Source organism: Schistocerca gregaria, chromosome 5 (genome assembly GCF_023897955.1).
Source record: "Schistocerca gregaria isolate iqSchGreg1 chromosome 5, iqSchGreg1.2, whole genome shotgun sequence".
NCBI classification, from domain to species: Eukaryota; Metazoa; Arthropoda; class Insecta; order Orthoptera; family Acrididae; genus Schistocerca; species Schistocerca gregaria.
The window spans coordinates 27,033,137-27,054,150 of NC_064924.1; the positions used below are offsets into that span (position 1 = coordinate 27,033,137).

A 21,014-nucleotide genomic window follows, 5' to 3' on the forward strand; every position below is an offset into this window, starting at 1 on the left:
TGTGTCAAAAGAATTATTAAATTTGTTACGCAATGCAGAGTTGTGCACTCCTCCCCATGCGCCTTAACACGCGTCTTCGTGCATTGGGCTAATTTAAAGTAAGAGGGGGGGGGGGGGGGGGGAGACAGAGGGAGACAGGGAGAGAGAGAGAGAGAGAAAGGGGTGGAGGTGAACGTCACGAGCTGTGCTTACCTGGACAGGCAGACATCTGAGATATGGCACTCATGTTAGGTTGACAATGAGAGTAAAAAATTGGGATAAAAAAGACAGCACGACAGAGAAAATATTTCTAGTTACCAACAATTATAACCAGCAAAAACGTCATCCATATGCTTCGAATATTTATGAAATAAGCTAGAGGCGTTCAAAATTAAAAACGGGAAAAAATCACAATGTCAGAGAAAATTTATCTGCATACCAATAAAAATAACCAGGTAAAATGCCGTTGATACTCTTCATTCTGGAGAAACAAGAAATATATTTTGAAACCGTCTAAATGATCATCGGGTAGACATGAATACCTAGTGTAAACGTTAAGTGATCATCGCAATTAATTGTACGAAAGATGCATTAAATATGAAACTACCTGATTAAATAACTAACTATTACGCCATATTACTTTGTTCGCTTACGAAGTAGTGTTAATACATGTTCTACATTACTTTCACACTTATGTTTTCTTGACCCGCAGAAAGGTCAACACAACATGTTATCAAATCTACGTTTTTGATTTGTTTGTACTTCCATTTTGTTTGTTTGTTCTTCCATCTTTCGACCAGATTTGTTGTACGGGAGCGGAAGCTGAGTGGATTCAGGTTGCCTTGTCAACAAGGTTGAAGGTACGGATATGAAAGTAGCTAGGATGATTGCAGGTACTAGTAGATGGGAACAATGGCAGAAGGGTGTCCACAATGAGGAAATCAAAGAAAAACTGGGAATGAACTCTATAGATGTAGCAGTCTGGACGAACAGGCTTAGATGGTGGGGTCATGTTACACGCATGGGAGAAGCAAGGTTACCCAAGAGACTCATGGGTTCAGCAGTAGAGGGTAGGAAGAGTCGGGGCAGACCAAGGAGAAGGTACCTGGATTCGGTTAAGAATGATTTTGAAGTAATAGGTTTAACATCAGAAGAGGCACGAATGTTAGCACTGAATAGGGGATCATGGAGGAACTTTATAAGGGGAGCTATGCTCCAGACTGAACGCTGAAAGGCATAATCAGTCTTAAATGATGATGATGATGTACAAAATGTCGCAGACGGCCGAAAGTCAGTTAGGCCAACGTGGGAAGCTTCCAAAACCTGTTTGGCCGCCGGAGACTGAAGTGAGAAATTCGTTGTCTGCCGCAACTGACAAGTTGTCCCGCACGCTTGTAAGCTATGTTACAGAATTTGTAACTGCGTGGCTGCCCATTACTGGAAATTATGCAATTGTTCTTCTCTTTTCCAGTTCAGAAAACTGCTTTTTCTCTTTCAAGCTGTTCAATTTGGGACGACACATGAAGCACAGATGAGCACATTTTCGTTATTAACTGGCTGTATTCTTCAGGGACCACAGAGAGGTCGCTGTCGTATAAGACTGAATGTAGGCGCGCCATTTACGCAGAGAGAGAAATAAAACTGATGTTGTCATTAAACTGCGTTGCATGGAGAGGGGGACTGCCATTGCGGCAATTAGAGACAAAAATACTACAGTCACGCTTGTGCTGCGCTGGTGAGGAGAGAGCTTCCCGAGATCTGTGCGCGACAGGCTGTTCAACATGTCCCTCCCTGCGGCTCCTTACGTGGTAATAAGGCGAGTGGAAGATAAATGATAGGAGGTAGGAGGAGAGGCTGGGGCGGTCAAGTGTTTCGGCGAGTCTTGTGGAGTCTCGCATCAGATCAATTCTCACTGTAAGACGGCGTCGGAAGTTTTGGAAGTAGCCAAATTTCTCCTGAAGTTACATAGTGACCGTTAATGTCATAGTATACCTCGCCGCAGTCAGCATTGCTGAACCTGTGGTTTAATGGATCTATGATCATTAATTTTAGAAATTTGTGAGAATTCTGTAGTAGATTACCGTCTACACCACAGATTCCAGGAGAGCGTAAGTGCCCCTACCTTTGAGTCGCCCCTTTTGGACGCCTACGCCTATTAATCAGTTTGTCTTTCTGGTACGGGTCTAGTATCCACGGCAATAGCGGCGTAGAAGAAAGTCACTTGGTACAGGGGGGGGGGGGGGGGGGGGAGTAGTGCTGTAGATCATATGGGAATACATACTCGCCAGCTCCTTGCTGATCTGGTGACCTGGTATGTAGCAACATTTGCGAATCGAAATTCCTTTTTGTTACATTCAATTACGTAGCTTCATCTAACAACAGAAAAACTGACAGGGTGTACTTAATGTCATAAAATGAAATAAGTGATCGGTTTTGATAATCATCGAATTCGATCTTCAGACACTACCACACCACGTGAGCTTTTAATTTTTTTTTAAATTAGGTGTGTGGCGAAATTGGGTAATCACAATCCAAAGACAAGTAAATTTTTATGCCGTAAGAAACTAACTCCAGGAAACAGTTTCTTCTAGGAAATTCATGCATACGAAAAATTATTGAATCTTGTTTCCGTTGCTCTCGTCACGAGTGAACTGAGAAATGGAGTGACCAGCGCAGTAACGCTACAGTTGCTGGTACTGGTTTGAGGAGCCTGTACGTAGGTGTTGGGAAGTTGCAGGGACCAGACAGTGAAGCCCACGTGTTGACTGGGACAGCACGGCGCGGCTGGTGCAGTGTGGAGAGCAGCGGCCCACAGCCGGCGGCTGACGAGACGGCTGTGGTGGTGACAGCAGCCGGGACTCCAGGGGCAGCGGCCAGAGCCGGCTGTGGAGGCGGCTGCTGCTGCCGGACGCCAGGAGCAGCGGCCTGAGCTGCGGCTGCCGCCTCAGAAGAGGTGGGCCGACGAGCAGTTGTCGGTGGGCGGCAGTGGGGGGTCGGCCTCGTAGGGCGGGATGCCGGCCAGCTGCATCGCGTCCCTCATCTGCAACAGACGGCGCCTCGCTGTCTCCACAAGCTCTCCCGTCAGCACTCTGCTACCCACGAACAAAATACGCATGTCGTCTTATCCCATAACTCTTCTGATTTTCATTATGTATACGCCATCAGTTTTCCAGCTACTCCAACGCTGCCCTTCACTTTTTTTCTATGTCGTACGAATTCTTCCATTTTTACACAGCTACCACACCCAACTTTCTGTGTAATCCGTTATGTGTATTTTAGCTTCCCACTTTTATCGTCTACTGCTCCTCCCAAGCCAACGTCCTTGTCACACTGGTAACACCGATTCCCGTCAGATCACCAAAGTTAAGCGCTGTCGGGCTGGGCTAGCACTCGGATGGGTGACAATCTGGTCTACCGAGCGTTGTTGGCAAGCGGGGTCCACTCAGCCCTTGTGAGGCAAACTGAGGAGCTACTTGATTGAGAAGTAGCGGTTCCGTTCTCAGAAACTTGACTACGGTTGGGAGAGTGGTGTGCTGACCACATGCTTCTCCATATCCGCATCCAGTGACGCCTGTGGGGTGAGAATGACACGGCGGCCGGTCGGTACCGTCGGGAGGAGTTTAGTTTCGTTTACTCCTCCCAGACCCGTGTTGGCTACTTGTGGAAATAGTATCAGATGTTGTGTTAACGTGACCCTCCCTCTAGTAAGAATATCCCGTCCAGTAACTTAGTGAGACGGGTGTCATGAAAAATCCCAGCACAGGAATATAAAACGGAACAGAAAACATGGGTAACAATCATTGAAAAACGTGTGCTCACCCACACCAAAGCGTGGGATGAAGCAGAGCGTCAGCAGTAAAACATGGACAACACAGGAAGAAAATGATAGAGGAAGCTAAAACAATGTAGCAGATGGAAGTGGCTGGCTGACCACAAGGAAAAAAGGGGAGGAGTCAGCCACTCTGCAATACACTAAAACCTCCAGCCTAAAATTTTAGGCCGGAGTCCAGACACATCACAAAACTTAAAAACCCTAGACACACACATCTCATCATTAGCTAAAACAGAAGGCAGATCCCCAGCAACTTGTGCTTCTGCCCGTGCATCACAGTATAAAATGCAGTCTGTTAAAATGTGCCGGACAGAGATGTGCACACCACAAGCATCACAAAACGGTGGATCCTCCCGCTGTAATAAAAAGCTATGTGTGAGAGGACAGTGCCCGATCCTAAGTCGTGTGAGGGCCACCTCCTCCCGCCTGAGCAACCGGCAGGAGGAACGCCACGGCCGAGTGGCTGACTTTATCAACCGCAGTTTATTGGCCGTCACCGCCAACCATTCGTCTTCCCACAACTCCATGCACTTTCTGTGGAGTGCAGCGATGACTGACTGCAAGGGAATAGGACACTGGACCACATCCTGCTCTCTGCAGGCCTCCTTGGCCGCCCGATCGGCCTGTTCATTGCCCCAGATGCCAACATGACCAGGCACCCAGCAGAAGGATACTTCTGTACCCCGCCGTTGGAGCACGTACAGTTGGTTATGTATCAGCTGGACCATCGCCTCAGTCGGATACAGGTGCTGCAGTGATTGTAAGGCACTAAGAGAATCGGAGCAGAGAAGAAATCGATCGCCCTGAACACGATTCATCTGCTCCAGTGCCTTCAGGATCGCGTGGAGCTCCGCTGCGAAAACGGTATATTCATCAGGGAGGCGAATCCGGGTAACTTGATCAGGGAACACTACAGAACAGCCAAGGAAATTCTCCTGTTTGGAGCCATCAGTGTACACGACAGTAAAACCGTGATGCACATCTAAAATGTTAAAAAACAGAGATTGGAATGTAAAATCTGGTGTGCGATCTTTCTTAAAATTAGTCAAATCTAAAATAAGTTTGGGTCTCCAGAGGAGCCAAGGTGGAGATCTGCACCAACCGCGACGCAAAACACGAAGACCAGCCATAGACATCGCAGCGAGGCAATCCTGTGCGCGAATCCCATAGAGCTGCGTCGCACGTTGCCGGTTATGAAATAAGAGGAGGCTGAGCAACGGCAGGGTATGCAGGGGTGTATGGTGTGGACAAAGTTTTATACGCCTGGTGCACTGTAAGTAGCCGTCGCCGCATAGAAAGTGGCGGCTCACCTTCCTCTGCACACAGGCTTGGTATGGGGCTAGTTCGGAATGCCCCAGTGGCCAACCAAAGCCCTTCATGGTGCACAACGTCCAACATCTTTAAGTAAGAAGGCCTCGCAGACCCATACACCGTGCACCCATAATCGAGCCGACATCGCACAAACGCCCTGTAAAACTGGAGGAGACAAGTCCTGCCAGCTCCCCATGTACTGTGGCTAAGACATTTTAAAATACTTAAAGCCTTAAGCGACTGCCATTTCAGGTCTTTAAGATGAGGTAACCACGTGAGCTTCGAGTCAAAAACGAGCCCCAGAAACCTCACGGTGTCTTTAAAAGTAAGAACAATGTACCTCATCCGCAACTCAGGAAAGGTTAAAATGGAACGAGAACGGTTAAAAAGAACACATACAGACTTATCGGTGGAAAACTTAAAATCACTCTTCCGCGCCCAGTCATCCAATCGTCTAATCGTAAGTTGCAACTGACGAGTTGTCGTTGCAAGGCTTAATAAAGAGCAAAACAAAGAGAAATCATCCACAAACAAAGAACACTGGACAGGATTTTTCACTATGGACGTAATGATATTAATAGCGATGGCAAAGAGAGTCACACTTAAAATGCTACCCTGAGGGACACCGTCCTCCTGCTCAAAGCGATCAGACAGGACGTCACCAATTCGGTATCTAAAATATCGTGGCTGAATAAAAAGAGGAAGAGAACCCCGAATACCCCATTCGTGAAGTTGCTCCAGGGTGAGACGCCTCCAAGTGGTATCGTAGGCCTTCTCAATGTCGAAAAATACACCTAGAAGGTGATGACGGCGTAGGAAAGCTTGTTGTATAGCCGCCTCCAGTAGGGTCAGGTTATCGAAGGTGGAACGAAACCTCCTGAACCCACAATGAAAGCGACTAAGGGGTTGCTGGGATTCTAACATGCAGACAAGGCGGCGGTTGACCATCCGCTCCAAGGTCTTCCCTATGCAATTAGTGAGGGCAACAATACGCTAGCTACTTGGGCTCGTGCGGTCTTTCCCAGGTTTTAAAAAAGGGATTAAAACTGCCTCACGCCACGCGTCAGGAAAGTGACCCGAGGCACAAATTGCATTAAAAATTGCGAGTAGGATTTCTTTGTTGCGCATTATGAGGTGACATAGCATACTGTAATGGACCCTGTCGTGACCAGGGGATGTGTCACGAGCTCCAGACAATGCAGAATCCAGCTCCCACATAGAAAATGGGCAGTTGTAAACTTCTTGAGAGGTGGACTGGAAGTCCAGACTACATCTCTCAGCAACGGCCCTATGGCGCTGGAAACCTGGATCCTCACTGGTTGTTGCAGTAACTGTGGCAAAATACGCTGCCATAGTCTGGGCAATGTCTCGCGGATCCGTGTGGAGAGTGCCGTTATTCATTGCAGCAGCTATGGGACACTTCCTTCCTCTGCCACAAATTCTCCTGATGGTCTCCCACACAATGGATCTTTTGGTGGAACGGTTAATGCTATTTAGGAACTGTTGCCATGACTTCTTCTTGCTCTCACGAATAAAGCGGCGACACCTTGCCCTCACCACCCGAAATACTGCAAGATTCTCAGCAGTCGGCCGAGACTTGAACCGACGCAGAGCCGCACGCCTGGTCCTGATTGCAGAGCAGCATTCGGCGCTCCACCAAGGCACAGGTGGCCTCTTCCGGGGGCCCATGGACTGTGGAATGGATGCTGCAGCGGCGTGGTGGACCGTTTCGGTAATATGATCCACCCACACCTCAACAGTCGCACAGTGTTCGAATTGGGCCAACTGGCTATAAAGTGTCCAGTCAGGTCCACTGAGCACCCATCGTGGTGGTCTCCTTTCGGGGCCCACGTCATCTGGCAGGTGAATCCAGATGGGGAAATGATTACTGCCATGCAAGTCAGCGACCACTTCCCAGTGAGCACTGGCGGCAAGAGCTGGAGAGCAAAGCGAGAGATCAATGGCAGAGAACGACCCAGTCGCCGTGCAGAAATGAGTACTCTGTCCTTCATTGAGCAAGTAGGCACAGGATGACAGGAGAAGCCTCTCAATTGCTCTACCCCTGGGGCAGGTAATTGCAGAGCCCCAAAGCACATTGTGGGCATTAAAATCACCACAAATAATGAATGGTTGGGGGAGCTGTGTAAGAAGGTCGGTGAGGGCCACTTCATCAAGTGCGTCATGTGGGGGCAAGTAAAGTGAACAGATAGTCAATGGATGACGTACTAGCACAGACACAGCGACAGCCTGTAAAGTCGTCATAAGCGAGAGAGGCGAGGAGTGGTAGTCCATCCTGACGAAAATACCTACACCTCCTCTAGCTCTCTCTCCATACAGGTCGTCCTTTTTGTGGAGTGTATAGCCTCGCAGCTCAGGGGAGTATGAGGGATAGAAATAGGCCTCCTGGAGACAGAGACATAGTGGTCTACCCTGAGAGAGTAGACGAAGTTCCTCCACATGCGTCCTGAACCCTTGCAAGTTCCACTGAAGTATGGGAGCCATCTATGTTGGGGGTAGCACCTTCATCCTGTCTCTCCGACGAGGCGGGGAGACCGCAGCAGGTGGAGGGGCAGGTGTGGGGCGATTGCCCCACACATACGTCGTATTCCATCAACTCTGGGGAAGAGTCAGATGAAACCTCACGTAAAACAACAGCCGCATGGTCAGACGGTTTACCACGGGATCTGACCCGGTGTTTCTGCGGTACAGGAGCTTTCTGTGATTTGGTGGGCTTTGGGGGAGCTGATGTGGGAGTGGTAATTGGCGCACTGGGCTTGGGAACAGCCTCAGCTGTTGAAGGCGACAGGGGCTGGCCCAAGTTCGCCACTGTACCCTTGTCTGCCGTTCGAGTAGGGGCTACCGGCTCTGAAACACTGGCTGTGTTGCAAGTGCACTGGCAGCTGCAGGTGTTAGTGCCAACACTCACCACCTCGGTCTGCGTTGAGGCATCGACTTTTGGAGTAGGCTTCTGAACCAGGGATGCGAAAGATGTAGCAAATGTGGGAGGTTGCATCGACTTATAGATCTTCTTGGCCTCACCATAGGGGATTCGCTTGGTTGTTTTGATTTCCTGGACTTTGCGTTCCTCTAAAAATATTCGGCACTCCCTACTCCAAACAGGGTGGTTCCCAGAGCAATTAATACATTTAGCCGGAGACGAGCAACCAACTCCTTCATGAGCAGCCTTAACACAGTTGCCACAAGTCGCTTAGCCTTTACATCCTAAGGTGGTATGCCCAAAATGCTGGCATTTAAAACAGCGCAATGGGGTCGGGAAATAAGGCCTCACGCTAAGGCGGACGAAGCCAGCTTTAACATGTTCAGGAAGTTTTGTGCTACTGAAGGTCAGAATAAAGGAGTCGGATTTGACAAGATTGCCATCAACCCTCTTCATGATGTGTTGGACATCAGCGATACCTTCCGGAGCCCACTCACGTTGCAGTTCGTCCTTGGGAATGTCAACTAGATCCCAGCATGTCACAACACCTTTGCTGTAGTTCAAGGTGCTGTGCAGTTCAGTGTCTATGGCATACTCTCCAAGACATTTAGCAGATTGGAGGTTAGTTGCTTGCTGGGAAGTGGAAGTTTCCACTAACAAGGTCCCATTACGTAAGCGCTTCACTGAGTTTAAGGAGCCACAGATGCCCTCCAATCCCTTTTGTATATAGAAGGGCGAAACCTTCTCGAAACTACCCTCCTTCCGTTTCACCATGAGAAACACATTCTGAGTACCAGAATGCATCCTGTTACTAAAGACTTCACTTGTCAAAGATGTGCTGCAGTCAGGGGGACTGACTGCACAAGCCCTCTTCAGAGACTGGGTGTTACCCTCCAGCGGCCCACCCTTTCCGCTGGGAGGAGGAAAAGAGGATTTCGAAGGATCCATCTCGGTCCCACGAGCAGCTAGGGAAGTCCACCTAGACAGAGCCCCGCGTGCCTAGGTAAGACTTATACAACTGAGGTGCGGCAGGTTCCCCAGAGGTTGCCCGCTAATGACTGTTCCACCTCAACAGCCATGCATCTCATCGGCGCGCAGCACACCTTGAGATTGAGTGGTTGTATTCGATCCTCGCGATCCGGGCGGCCAAGCCAAGACCCCCACTCCCTGAGACACACAACATTCCACCCTCTAGCTTGAGCAGAAATGCCCTGAACTCAGAGTTAGGGGACCTATAAACAGAAACAATTAGAAGTTTAGATTCACTAAATTCAACTGTCCCTGTACAACATTCAAATATCTGTTCAGTGCAGTGCCGTGATACGACTATGGACTCAAATGGAATACTGTTTTTTACATACATGGCAACTCCCCCGCTCCGCAAGGAACTCCTTGAAAAACAGCCAGCTTGTGGTTATCCCACACACTGTGATATCAAAATTGTAGTTCCAGTTGTGCTGGCATTCATGGGCAGAACTACTGGGGTGTTGTGCAGCAGGATAACGGCCGTCCATAGACTGTTGCTGTAACCCAGAATGCTCTACAGGGTGCTGACATGTCGCCTTGGCCTGTTCGTTCACCAGATCTGTCTGCAATCGAGCACATATGGGATATTATCAGCCAACGACACCAGCGTCCACTACAAACAGCGTTAACCTTCTCTGTAGTGACTGACTAAGGCAACAGACATGGAACTCAAACTCATGCAGTGACGTCTGGCATCTGTCCAACACAATGCATGCACATTTGCATGCTTGCATTCTGGGGGTTACACCGGTTAATAACGTAGCAGGGCTCTACATTTGCAATGACTTTTCTAATGCTGTGATATTGCAGTGTGAATCACTTAAATATGTTAGCTAGACAAATGTATTCTCGAAATTTCATTACTGTACATTAATTATGTTTTTAGTGTTGCTGTTTTTTTCTGGCTGTGTATCTGCAGAACACCTGAAACATCAGAAAACCACTTCTGGCCTGAACTACAGAATTCATACACTGTGAGTTAAACTCCTGATTTGGCCATTGGTGGACTCTGTGCTTTGCGTCAGTTGAAAGCAGGGAAAACGGCCACTCTTTGACCCACACTATACACCTACAATCAACCACTAATACTGTCCCATTTCTCCGTTGTTTAGCCCATTAAAGACATGACGCTTTATGTGTTATCCTGAGTCATGGCCTTTTGCGAGATATCCCAGCACAAATATCGTTTGCATGCAGTTGCCTTTGTAACTTTCACTCAGGAACTTGTTGAGATACATTGCCTGCGTTGTTGCTCAGACTGCCATCGACAAGGCATGACTCCCCTCTCAGTCTGGATGTATTTACGACCACTGGTGTTTTGTGTCGTACGACAAGCGGTACGCATGTTGGAAATTTCACGTAGATACAATTACCATGTAGGGCAATTTATTCACGGTGTGTTTGTGGACACTTCCAAACCAGTTGTCCCATTCTGTCAGCAAACTTACATCACTGACTGCAGACAGACACCTGCGAGAGCAGCGGAGGGATGGCGCGAGGACCTGGGCCGGCACCAGCAACACCTGCATTTCTAGACGTCAGCTGGAATCGTTTGTAAACTGTGATCAACTACAGCAGTTTAAAACATTATTACCTGGAGCTTTTTACTGTTATGCCATTTTACTGAATGATGGAAGGCTTGGTTCCACACTGGTTTGATGCAGCTGCCGCAACTACCTCTCCTGTCACACCCATTTGATCTGACAGTCATACTTGGACAAAACGTCCTCAGCTATCTCACGTATGTACTGCAGTCTCTGTCTTCCACTACAGCTATCCCCCCTCCTTCACAGTCCAGGATATTCTTGCAGTTACACGTTTCTACTCATCACCGATTCCACAGGGAGCTTCAGCTGTTAAGAGAGTCAAATCAATAAGAAACTATCTGCATCACTGATGGCAGAATATTTTTGCTATATTTGATCTATTCATTACGTTACTGATGGACTGGTAAAGAAGTTAGCCCTGGTTAAATCCATTGAGTTCTCTAACTGATATTCAGCTGTAACCACAAATATTGAAGAAAGAAAATAATTTTACGTTGACTGCCTTTTAATCTGTTAATTTACATGAGCTCACCTACAGCCAAGAATAACCCAAACGAAATTTAGTTAAAGAGTGAATATGACACAGTTTGAAGCTTGACTTTCCATTGAAATTCATAATCCTTTCTGATCACGAGATGAGCTAGTCTGTCCTGCAGGCGTCGGAGAACTGAGGCTGTTGTGTTCTTGTTGTTGTTGTTGGGATGTTTAAGGGGGACTAAACAGCTAAGGTCATCAGTCCCCCATTCCAAAAACAGGCGAAACAAAATTTACGTAACAAGAAGGGAGGAGACGCCCCTCACCCCAGTCACTGAAAGAACACCAATGTGGCAGCGAACACTAGAGACAAGAAGAGTACAGACGAACACCGGACAGAAAGAAACGGAAGAAAAGAAGAGGGCCGGAGAGTAGTTGACTGACCATGGGAACAAAAATTGGGAAAGAGTCAACCATCCGAATACACACATTAAAATCTGCAACCAATGAGACACTCGAGGACAAGATACACAGAAAGGGAAAGGGACAGGTCCCCCCTAAATGGAACCATAAAAAGGACTACCACGGATAAAATTTAAAACGTCGTCAGCCATGGAGGCGTCGTCGCATAAAACCAAAGGCAACGTGCCCGGGAGATTAAAAGTCTGCCGGAGGGTGCGCAGGCGGGGACACTCCAACAAAATGTGGGCGACCGTCAACCGGGACCCACACTGACACGGGGGGGGGGGATCTTCCAGACGCAAAAGGTGTCCGTGCGTCAGATAGGTATGGCCGATGCGGAGCCGACACAGGATGACAGAGTCCCAGCGAGAAGCCCGCAGGGAGGACCGCCACACATCAGTCGTCTCCTTAACAGCCCGCAGTTTATTCGGCGAAGTCAGGCTACGCCACCCGTCACGCCACATCTGAAGCACCTTACGGCGCAACGCCAGCTGCAAATCACGAGCCGGGAGGCCGATCGCCAAAGTGGGGGCGTCGACCGCCCCTTTGGCCAGCCTGTCGACACGTTCATTCCCCGGGATGCCAACGTGACCTGGCGTCCAAACAAAGACCACCGAACAACCAGAGCGGGTAATGGCAAAAACAGACTCCTGAATAAAGGATACCAGAAGAGAAGAAGAAGCAGCGGTCGATAGCCTGGAGGCTGCTCAGGGAGTCACTGCAGATGACGATGGACGTACCTGAGCAGGAACGCATATGCTCAAGAGCGCGCAATATGGCCACCAGCTGTGCAGTAAAAATACTGCAGCCAGCTGGCAAGGAGCGCTGTTCAACATGGGCAGCATGAGCAAAAGCGTAGGCAGTACGACCATCCACCAGGGAACCATCAGTGTAGACAGGCTCACAGCCTAAAAATGAGGCGAGGAGCGCAAGAAAACGGAGGGCCACATGCGGAACTGAGTCCTTGGGTTCCCATGCCAAGTCCAGGCGGACGGACGGACGGGTCATACACCAGGGAGGCGTGGGTGCACAGGCGCGGAAGGGCGGCAGAAGAGGGAACGACCCCAGTTCCAACAGCAGGGACTGGAAGCGGACAGCAATGGAAAGCCCAGACCTACGACGCCGGTCGGGCAGAGGGAGGACCCTGACAGGGAAAAGCAGGCGATGATTGGGATGGCCCGGTGAGCAATGCACGTGGACAGCATAGTCGGCGAGCAGTTGGTGGTGGCGAATCCGCAGCGGGGGAACCCCGGCCTCCACCAGCAGACTATCCACGGGGCTCGTACGGAAAGCGCCAGTTGCAAGCCGAACCCCACAGTGGTGTATGGGGTCCAACAACGTCAACACTGAGGGTGATGCAGACCCATAGGCCAGGCTCCCATAATCAAGCCTGGACTGCACAAGGGCTCTGTACAATCGCAACAGCGTGCTGCGATCTGCACCCCAAAACACATGGCTCAGGCAGCGGAGGGCGTTGAGGTGCCGCCAGCACTTTTGCTTCAGCTGAGTAATATGAGGAACCCATGTGAGCCGGGCATCAAAGACGAGTCCTAAGAAGCGGCTAGTGTCCACCACTTCAAGTAGGTGACCGTCGAGTAAAGTTCCGGATGAGGGTGGACCGTCCGACGCCTGCAGAAGTGCATAACTCGAGTCTTGGCCGCAGAGAACTGAAATCCATGAGTCAGAGCCCATGATGCCGCCTTGTGAACGGTTGCTTGCAGCCTGCGTTCGGCGACTCCTGTAGTCGTTGAGCTGAATGAGACGCAGAAGTCTTCGGCATACAAAGAAGGAGACACCGACGACCCCACGGCTGCAGCCAGACCATTAATGGCCACTAGAAATGAGGAAACACTCATCACCGAGCACTGCGGGACTCCATGCGGATGAACTAGAGGCGGTACCGACTTGCACCCGGAAAGAGCGGCGCAATAAAAAGTTTTGAAGAAAAGCTGTGAGCTGACCACGAAGACCCCACTCGCGCAACGTAGCAAGGATGTGATGCCTCCATGTTGTGTCATATGCCTTCCGCAGATCAAAAAATACAGCAACGAGATGCGGACGGCGGGAAAAGGCCGTACAGATAGCCGATTCCAGCCGCACCAAATTGTCCGCAGCAAACCGGCCCTGACGGAAGCCACCCTGGGATGGAGCGAGGAGATCGCGTGACTCAATGGCCCAACACAAACGCCGCCCCACCATACGTTCGAGCAATTTGCACAAAACGTTGGTGAGGGTAATGGGACGATAGCTGTCCACCGCCAGAGGGTCCGCACTGGGCTTCAAGATGGGGACGATAACACCCTCTCGCCATTGCGACGGGAACACGCCCTCGCTCCAAATGCGGTTAAAGATGGTAAGGATGTGTCTCTGGCAGTCCCCAGAGAGATGCTTCAGCATCTGCGCGTGGATGCAGTCCGGTCCTGGCGCTGTATCAGGGCAATCGGCGAGGGCAGCGAGGAATTCCCTCTCGCTGAAAGGAGCATTGTATTTTTCAGAACGACGTGTGTGGAATGATAACGGCGTCCGCTCGGCGCGCTCCTTTAGAGAGCGAAAGGCAGGAGGCTAAGTTGCAGTCGCAGAGCTCGTAGCAAAGTGCATGGCAAGGTGGTCAGCAATGGTGGCAGCGTCTGTGCAGACACCGCCGTCCAGGGAGATTCCAGGGACACCCATAGGGGTCTGGTATCCATAAATCCGCCGGATGCGGGACCACACGAGCGACGGGGAGACACGGGAGCCCAAGGATGAAATGTACCTCTCCCAGCATTCCTGCTTACGCTGTGCAATAAGACGACAGGCCAAGGCACGGAGCTTCTTAAAGGCGATGAGGGTCTCCAGAAACCGGTGCCGCTTATGACGCTGGAGAGCCTGCCTACGGTCGCGAATAGCCTCAGCAATCTCCAGCGACCACCAGGGGACAGCCTTCCTCCGAGGGAGTCCAGAAGAGCGGGGGATGGCAGTCTAGGCCGCAGAAATAATTGTCGAGGTCAAGACACGGACCACCTCGTCAATGTCACCCTGTGGGGGAGAAGCAATGGTGGCAGCGGAAGTAAAAGCCGGCCAGTCAGCCCTGTTGAAAGCCCAGTGGGGCAAGCGCCCAGAAGAATGACACTGGGGCAGTGACAAATAGATGGGAAAATGGTCACTACCACAAAGGTCAGGATGCACTCTCCAGTGAAGGGATGGGACAAGTCCGGGGCTGCAAAGAGAGAGATCGATGGCCGAGAACGAGCCATGGGCCACACTGAAATGCGTGGGAGCACTGGTGTTCAAGAGGCTAAGGTCGAGCTGAGCCAACACATGCTCCACAGCGCGACCGCGGTCATCGGAGACAGTTCCACCCCATAGAGGGTTGTGGGCAGTGAAATCGCCCAGAAGCAGCAATGGCGGCGGGAGTGGAGCCAGCAGCGCAGCCAAGACATGTCGGGGGAGCTGCCCATACGGAGGAACGTAAACAGAGCAAACAGTAATAGCCGGCGAGAGCTCAATCCTTACAGTGACTGCCTCTAAAGGCGTCAGAAGGGGTACTGGCGAGCTACAGACAGAGTGGTGAACAAAGAGGCAAACTCCACCTGAAGTTCGTTGACAGTCAGCGCGGTTCTTATAGTATCCCCGATAACCGCAAAGGGCAGGGGTCCTGAAGAGCAATGCAGAGAACAGGGGAAACACTCAGAAGCATCCGGAGCTCAGGCAGGTGGCGGAAATAACCGCCGCAATTCCACTGGAGAATGGAAGCAGGAAGGGACTGGGAGGGCGTGAAGGCGACTAAGAGGCAGACGGCGCCGCAGAGTCAACGGCCACCACTGGGCGACAGTCAGTTGTGTTCATAGGAGAGGCCCCCGTGAGGGCGAGATCCGCAGCAGAGGCGAAGATCTCCACCTCATCCCCAGAGCCAGAACTATTGACAGCAGGCAGTACTGAAACTGCCGGAGCGTCCTTCTTGGACACGTTCTGTTCCTTCTTCTCGCGTCTGTCCTTTGGCTTAGAGGGCTGGGAGAGTTTCTCTGAAGGAGCGTCGGAGGCTGACGACGACGCAGAAGCCCTACGACCAGCAGGTGGAGGAACCTTCAGCCACTGGCTGACATCCGGCGGGGTAGCAGAAGAAACGGAAGAAGGGAGGGCCCCGAGGGACCCCTTCCGCGAGAGAGGAGCCGGCAGAGACAACGCCGGCGGAGAAGGAGGGGGAGGGGGAGGGATCGAGCCCCCTGGTTTTGGAGCAGATGTCACTCCCGAAGTACGTGCGGGGGGAGTGACAGAAGGGGGTTTGCCCCCAACTGCTAAGGGGGCAACAGAGGAAGGCTTGCCCCCAGACACGAGGGGGGCAGACAGAGATGTACAGCCCCGAGGGCCCACTGAAGGCGGCACAGATGAGGCGACAACTGACGCCCGCGAGGGCGACGATAACGTGGCTGCAGCATAAGAAGTTTGAAGAGGGACAGGATGCAACCTTTCAAATTTCAGTTTTGCCTCGCGATAAGTAAGCCGGTCCAGGGTCTTAAATTCCATAAGCTTCCGCTCCTTATGAAGAATGGGGCAGTCCGGCGAGCATGGAGAGTGGTGTTCCCCACAGTTGACACAGACAGGCAGAGGCGCACATGGAGAATCGGGATGAGAGGGCGTCCGCAATCTCGACATGTGGCGCTGAATGGGCAACGGGAGGACATATGACCAAACTTCCAGCACTGGAAGCACCGCATCGGGGGAGGGATGTATGGCTTGACGTCACAACAGTAAACCATTACCTTGACCTTCTCAGGCAATACTGCACCCTCGAAGGCCAAGATAAAGGCACCGGTGGCCACCCTGTTGGTCTTGGGTCCTCTGTGCACACGACGGACAAAATGCATACCACGTCGTTCCAAGTCAGCTCTCAGCTCGTCATCGGACTGTAACAAGAGGTCGTGATTGTAAATAATCCCCTGGACCATATTTAAGCTACTGTGGGAAGTGACGGTAACAGGGACGTCTCCCAGCTTATCACTCAAGAGCAGCGCCCGTGACTGGGCTGGGGAGGACATCTTGAGGAGGATGGACCCATTCCTCATTTTAGACAACCCCGCCACTTCCCCAAACTTATCCTCCAGGTGTTCCACAAAAAACATAGGCTTTGTCGAAAGAAAGGAGTCACCATCAGTCCTGCTGCAGACAAGGTATTGTGGTACATAAGGCTCCTGCTTGGCACTAGATCTGCGTCCCTCCCATGGCGCAGCCAACGAGGGGAACGACTGAGGATCATATTGTGTAGCATCGAATTCAATTCTGTCTCGCTTAGAGACGCTGGTGGCAGTGTGACCACCAGCTTGGTGAGATTTATTTCGCTTCATTGCGCCACATCCGCCCAGATGCCACCTACTCCGAACGAGGGCTCTCCCCAAGGGCGCCACCCAGCCAAAGCAACGGGTACCTGGCCGATATCCCATTGCCCGGAGTCCCCGTGCCCCAGACAAGATGGGCACATACTCCTTGGCATGCATGGGGAGGAAACAGCTCTGGCATCTGTAGTGCGATCCCTGTGTGGTCAGGGGGCTACCACCAAGAGGGTACATGACGACCCCACCACAATGGACTGGCTACCGTGCTGGATTTTAGGTGTTGAAAGGGTCCACAGTTGTCGTGGGCGCTAAGAAGGGGATTGCGCACAAGACGAGGAGGCAACCCAGAAGACATGGGGTGTAAATCCCTCCGCACGACAATAGATAGCATGCAAGATGGAGGTGCACGATGGACCAACAGAAAAACACCACGTAAGGCGTCCTTCCCCAAATGGCAGGCACTAACAACGGAAATTTTGAAAATGGCAGGTCAAACCCAAGAGGGGCCATCACATAAGGCCGAAACTTTGGAGACTCCTTTTAGTCGCCTCTTACGACAGGCAGGAATACCGCGGGCCTATTCTTACCCCCGAACCCGCAGGGGGGGGAACTGAGGCGGAGTCATCAATGGCGTTTAGACAGCAGGTGGCAGACAGCTCTCACAGAAGTGTTGCAAAGCTGCTTCCAGCCGCCTCAGCCTATAAGGCTACGGGCAGGCAGCCTGCACCAACGAAGGAATGGCACTTGGTGACGCTACAGGGAGCCATCTTCCTCACATTGCTCCTCGCCGTGATCTTACGAGTAAATCTGTTGCTTTCTCTGCCCGTGTAAACTGTACATCAGGACTATCTTGGGTAGATATACGTCTCTCATTCTGTTCACACATGGTTTCCGTATGTCTACATGTTCTGCTGCTTCCTCACTGATGACAAGCACATCCAACTCATTATAAACTTTTCGATTTTTAATGAAATCGCTTCTTGTGTAGCTCTTTACTCTCGTCAACAATCTCACCTGCAGGATTGTTGCTAAGAAGAACTAAGCACTGCTTCTTCGGAAATGCGTGACTTTCCAGAGGAACAGACACTGTGGCGACTGCAATCGTTATGTGCTACTTGAAATATATTCCTAGTTGTGAACAGGAACCAGTGTCCACTTATAGAGGAATAAGAAAAACAATAAGTTGCGCCAGATGGGGACTAGAATCGGAATTTCCTGCTCTACACGACTGCTTGCGGACCCAAACTTCCACATCTCAACGCTCCTGCGTCACAACCTAACGGACATTACACCGTTCGACCGGTTCTAGGCGCTGCAGTCTGGAACCGCGCGACCGCTACGGTCGTACGTTCGAATCCAGCCTCGGGCATTGATGTGTGTGATGTCCTTAGGTTAGTTAGGTTTAAGTAGTTCTAAGTTCTAGGGTACTGATGACCTCAGCAGTTAAGTCCCATAGTGCTCAGAGCCATTACACCGTTCTTCTCAACAAACCAGGTACTGCAGTACCGAATTTGTGAGCCGATGGCAGGGAGAGACTTTCAATTAAAATTTCCTCCCCTGTAAAGGCATTACATAATATGCGTATGAGTACCGGTTACGAGGGAGGATTTCTATCTACGGTTTGGCCGAGAGTCTCGCACGGATAGCCACACCAGCTGAGGCGGCTGCTCGCATAAAGTGCGGAATCCGAGTTCCACTCCCGGTCCGGCACAAATTTTCATTGTTGTCTTTCCCTTTTACAGCTGACGGTTGTTCGTATTTGCAACTGCATATCTTTCCTTGTCCTTATCCGACCCTCACTTCCATAAGAAGTAGCGACGTCTCTATAGTGTTATAGTTTTAGAAAGTACAGCTTTTTTATTTTTCCCAGTTTTCCCGTATTCTATGTATTGTTCCACACATTACACGAAATTTGCGCAACTTTACATCCGCATCATTATCATAAAGATAACTCACTTCGTGGCCCTGACGTGATACCTGTACGGTACAAGAGTGCTACGGCGCCAAATGTTGGTGTCGCGACGTTTCTGCCGGGGCGCGCATCGTCAGGAGCGCTCACCTGCTCGGCGGCGCGCATGACGCGCAGCATGTTGAGCCCCGCCAGCTTGCGCAGGTCGGCCTCGGACCAGCGGCCGGTGGCCAGCAGGTGCGCGAACAGCGCCGGGTAGCCAGACACGTCCTCCAGGCCGCGCGGCGTGCTGCGGGCAGAGAGAGGCCGCTGGGGGAAGTGCGGGCTCCGTTCGTGGCGCACTGCGCCGCCACTTCTGCAGCATACTTAGCTGTTTGCACTCAGCCGTCTAATACACTGCTGAAACTGATCAGTGGCTTCAGACGGAACGTGTTGGATATTTAGCAACAAAAAATCTCAACAAATTTAAGCTAAATTAGTCGAAAAGCATTTGTTGTGGCGGGCGTGAAATATAGTTTTTCCCTGATATCTTTTATTAAACGTAAAAGCAAATTTCGCAGTTCTTGTTGCGGTATCGAGTTTGAACACCTGTTTTCATAATTAGCGTTAAATTGCTTCTGTCCAAGATCAGCAGGAGTCGGTACTACGAAAATTTGGCCAATATCTGTTTTGTTATACGAAATTAAGCATTTGATTCAAACATATATGCGCGGCACCTCAGTAAATAGAACTGATAAACGTCTATCCCCAAAATTATCTCTGCAGATTTTTCTACTATATTAGCAGAATGATTACGAAAGTACAAGAGAATACAATATTCTTAAAATGTGTTCGAATAAAGCTACGCCTACGATCAAAAGTAGGCAGTAGGAAACAGTAACAACTCTATTCGTATTAATACATTACCGGCCAGGTTTCGCCAGCAATTACTAATAATAGTCTCCTGGTAACGTTAATGATTACTTGATAAAAGGTCGTACGTTCGGTACTTGCATAGTGCATAATTTTTTTTTCTTTTTGTAATTATATTGTGTGGAAAAAGTACAACTTATTATTGTGAACATCGTAAATATAAGTTTAAACCTTACTGTACAGTGTATGAAGTCAATTTTTTTTACCAGTCATGATAACTTAGTGCGGTACCACTCTCTATTTCTCATTTTATGTGCTGAAATTGGCAGTTTTATCTCTAAGATTTATGTTTTGTAATTAAATTACCATTAAACAAACCGTCCTATTAGCTCTTCTGACTTTTTTTTCAAGTGGATTAAAACTAAGTAAGAAATATGTACGAAGGAGACAAAGACAAAAGGCCGTAAATGAATAAAAATAACTGAATGGTTAAGTTGAGTTTCAGTAACCTGTCCGATAGCGACCAAAGTGAACCCCAAAACAAGAAAACATAAGGATTTACGCTGCAGTGGTCAGACATTGCAATTAAAAAAAAGAAAAAAAAGAAGAAACTGGGCCTTAAGATCCTTCTGACAGTAGCATGGAATTAGCTCAGTTAGGTGTAAACAGCAGTCTTGTGCTCACCATCACATGGAACTTCTAAAAATCACTTATCTCACTACCAATAAGGGAATATCGTTCCAGGTTTGCTGATAGATTTGTTCACCAAATTTACATTAATTTTGCTTTCAAATAAATGATATATCACTTTATGAATATACGCTACTGAACATTACAATTGCTACACCAAGAAGAAATGCAGATCATAAACGGGTATTCATTGGGCAAATATATAATACTAGAACTGACATGTGATTACATTTTGACGCAATTTGGCTGCATAGATCCTGAGAAATCAGTACCCAGAACAACCACCTCTGGCCGTAATAACAGCCTTGATACGCCTGGGCATTGAGTCAAACAAAGCTTGGATAGCGTGTACAGGCACAGCTGCCCATGCAGCTTCAACACGATACCACAGTTCATCAAGAATAGTGACTGGCGTATTGTGATCAGCCAGTTGCTCGGCCACCATTGACGAGACGTTTTCAGTTGGTGAGAGATCTGGAGAATGTGCTGACCAGGGCAGCAATCGAACATTTTCTGTATCCACAAAGGCCCATACAGGACCTGCAACATGCGGTCGTGCATTATCCTGCTCAAATGTACGGTTTCACAGGGATCGAATGAAGGGTAGAGCCACGGGTCGTAACACATGTGAAATGTAACATCCACTGTTCAAAGTGCCGTCAATGCGAACAAGAGACGACCGAGA

General features: G+C 49.9%; 1 protein-coding gene across 1 annotated transcript in view; it reads right to left on the bottom strand.

Moving 5' to 3' along the window:
* Nucleotides 1-2,660: 2,660 nt before the first annotated feature.
* Nucleotides 2,661-21,014, bottom strand: part of LOC126272786 (dipeptidase 1-like) — a 108,177-nt gene continuing 89,823 nt past the window's right edge. Inside the window, exons 8-10 of the mRNA XM_049975934.1 lie at nt 18,938-19,076; nt 2,943-3,019; nt 2,661-2,880 (exon numbers count right to left, since the gene is read on the bottom strand). Coding sequence (XP_049831891.1) covers nt 2,661-2,880; nt 2,943-3,019; nt 18,938-19,076 — 436 coding nt within the window. The remainder of the gene's footprint in view (nt 2,881-2,942; nt 3,020-18,937; nt 19,077-21,014) is intronic.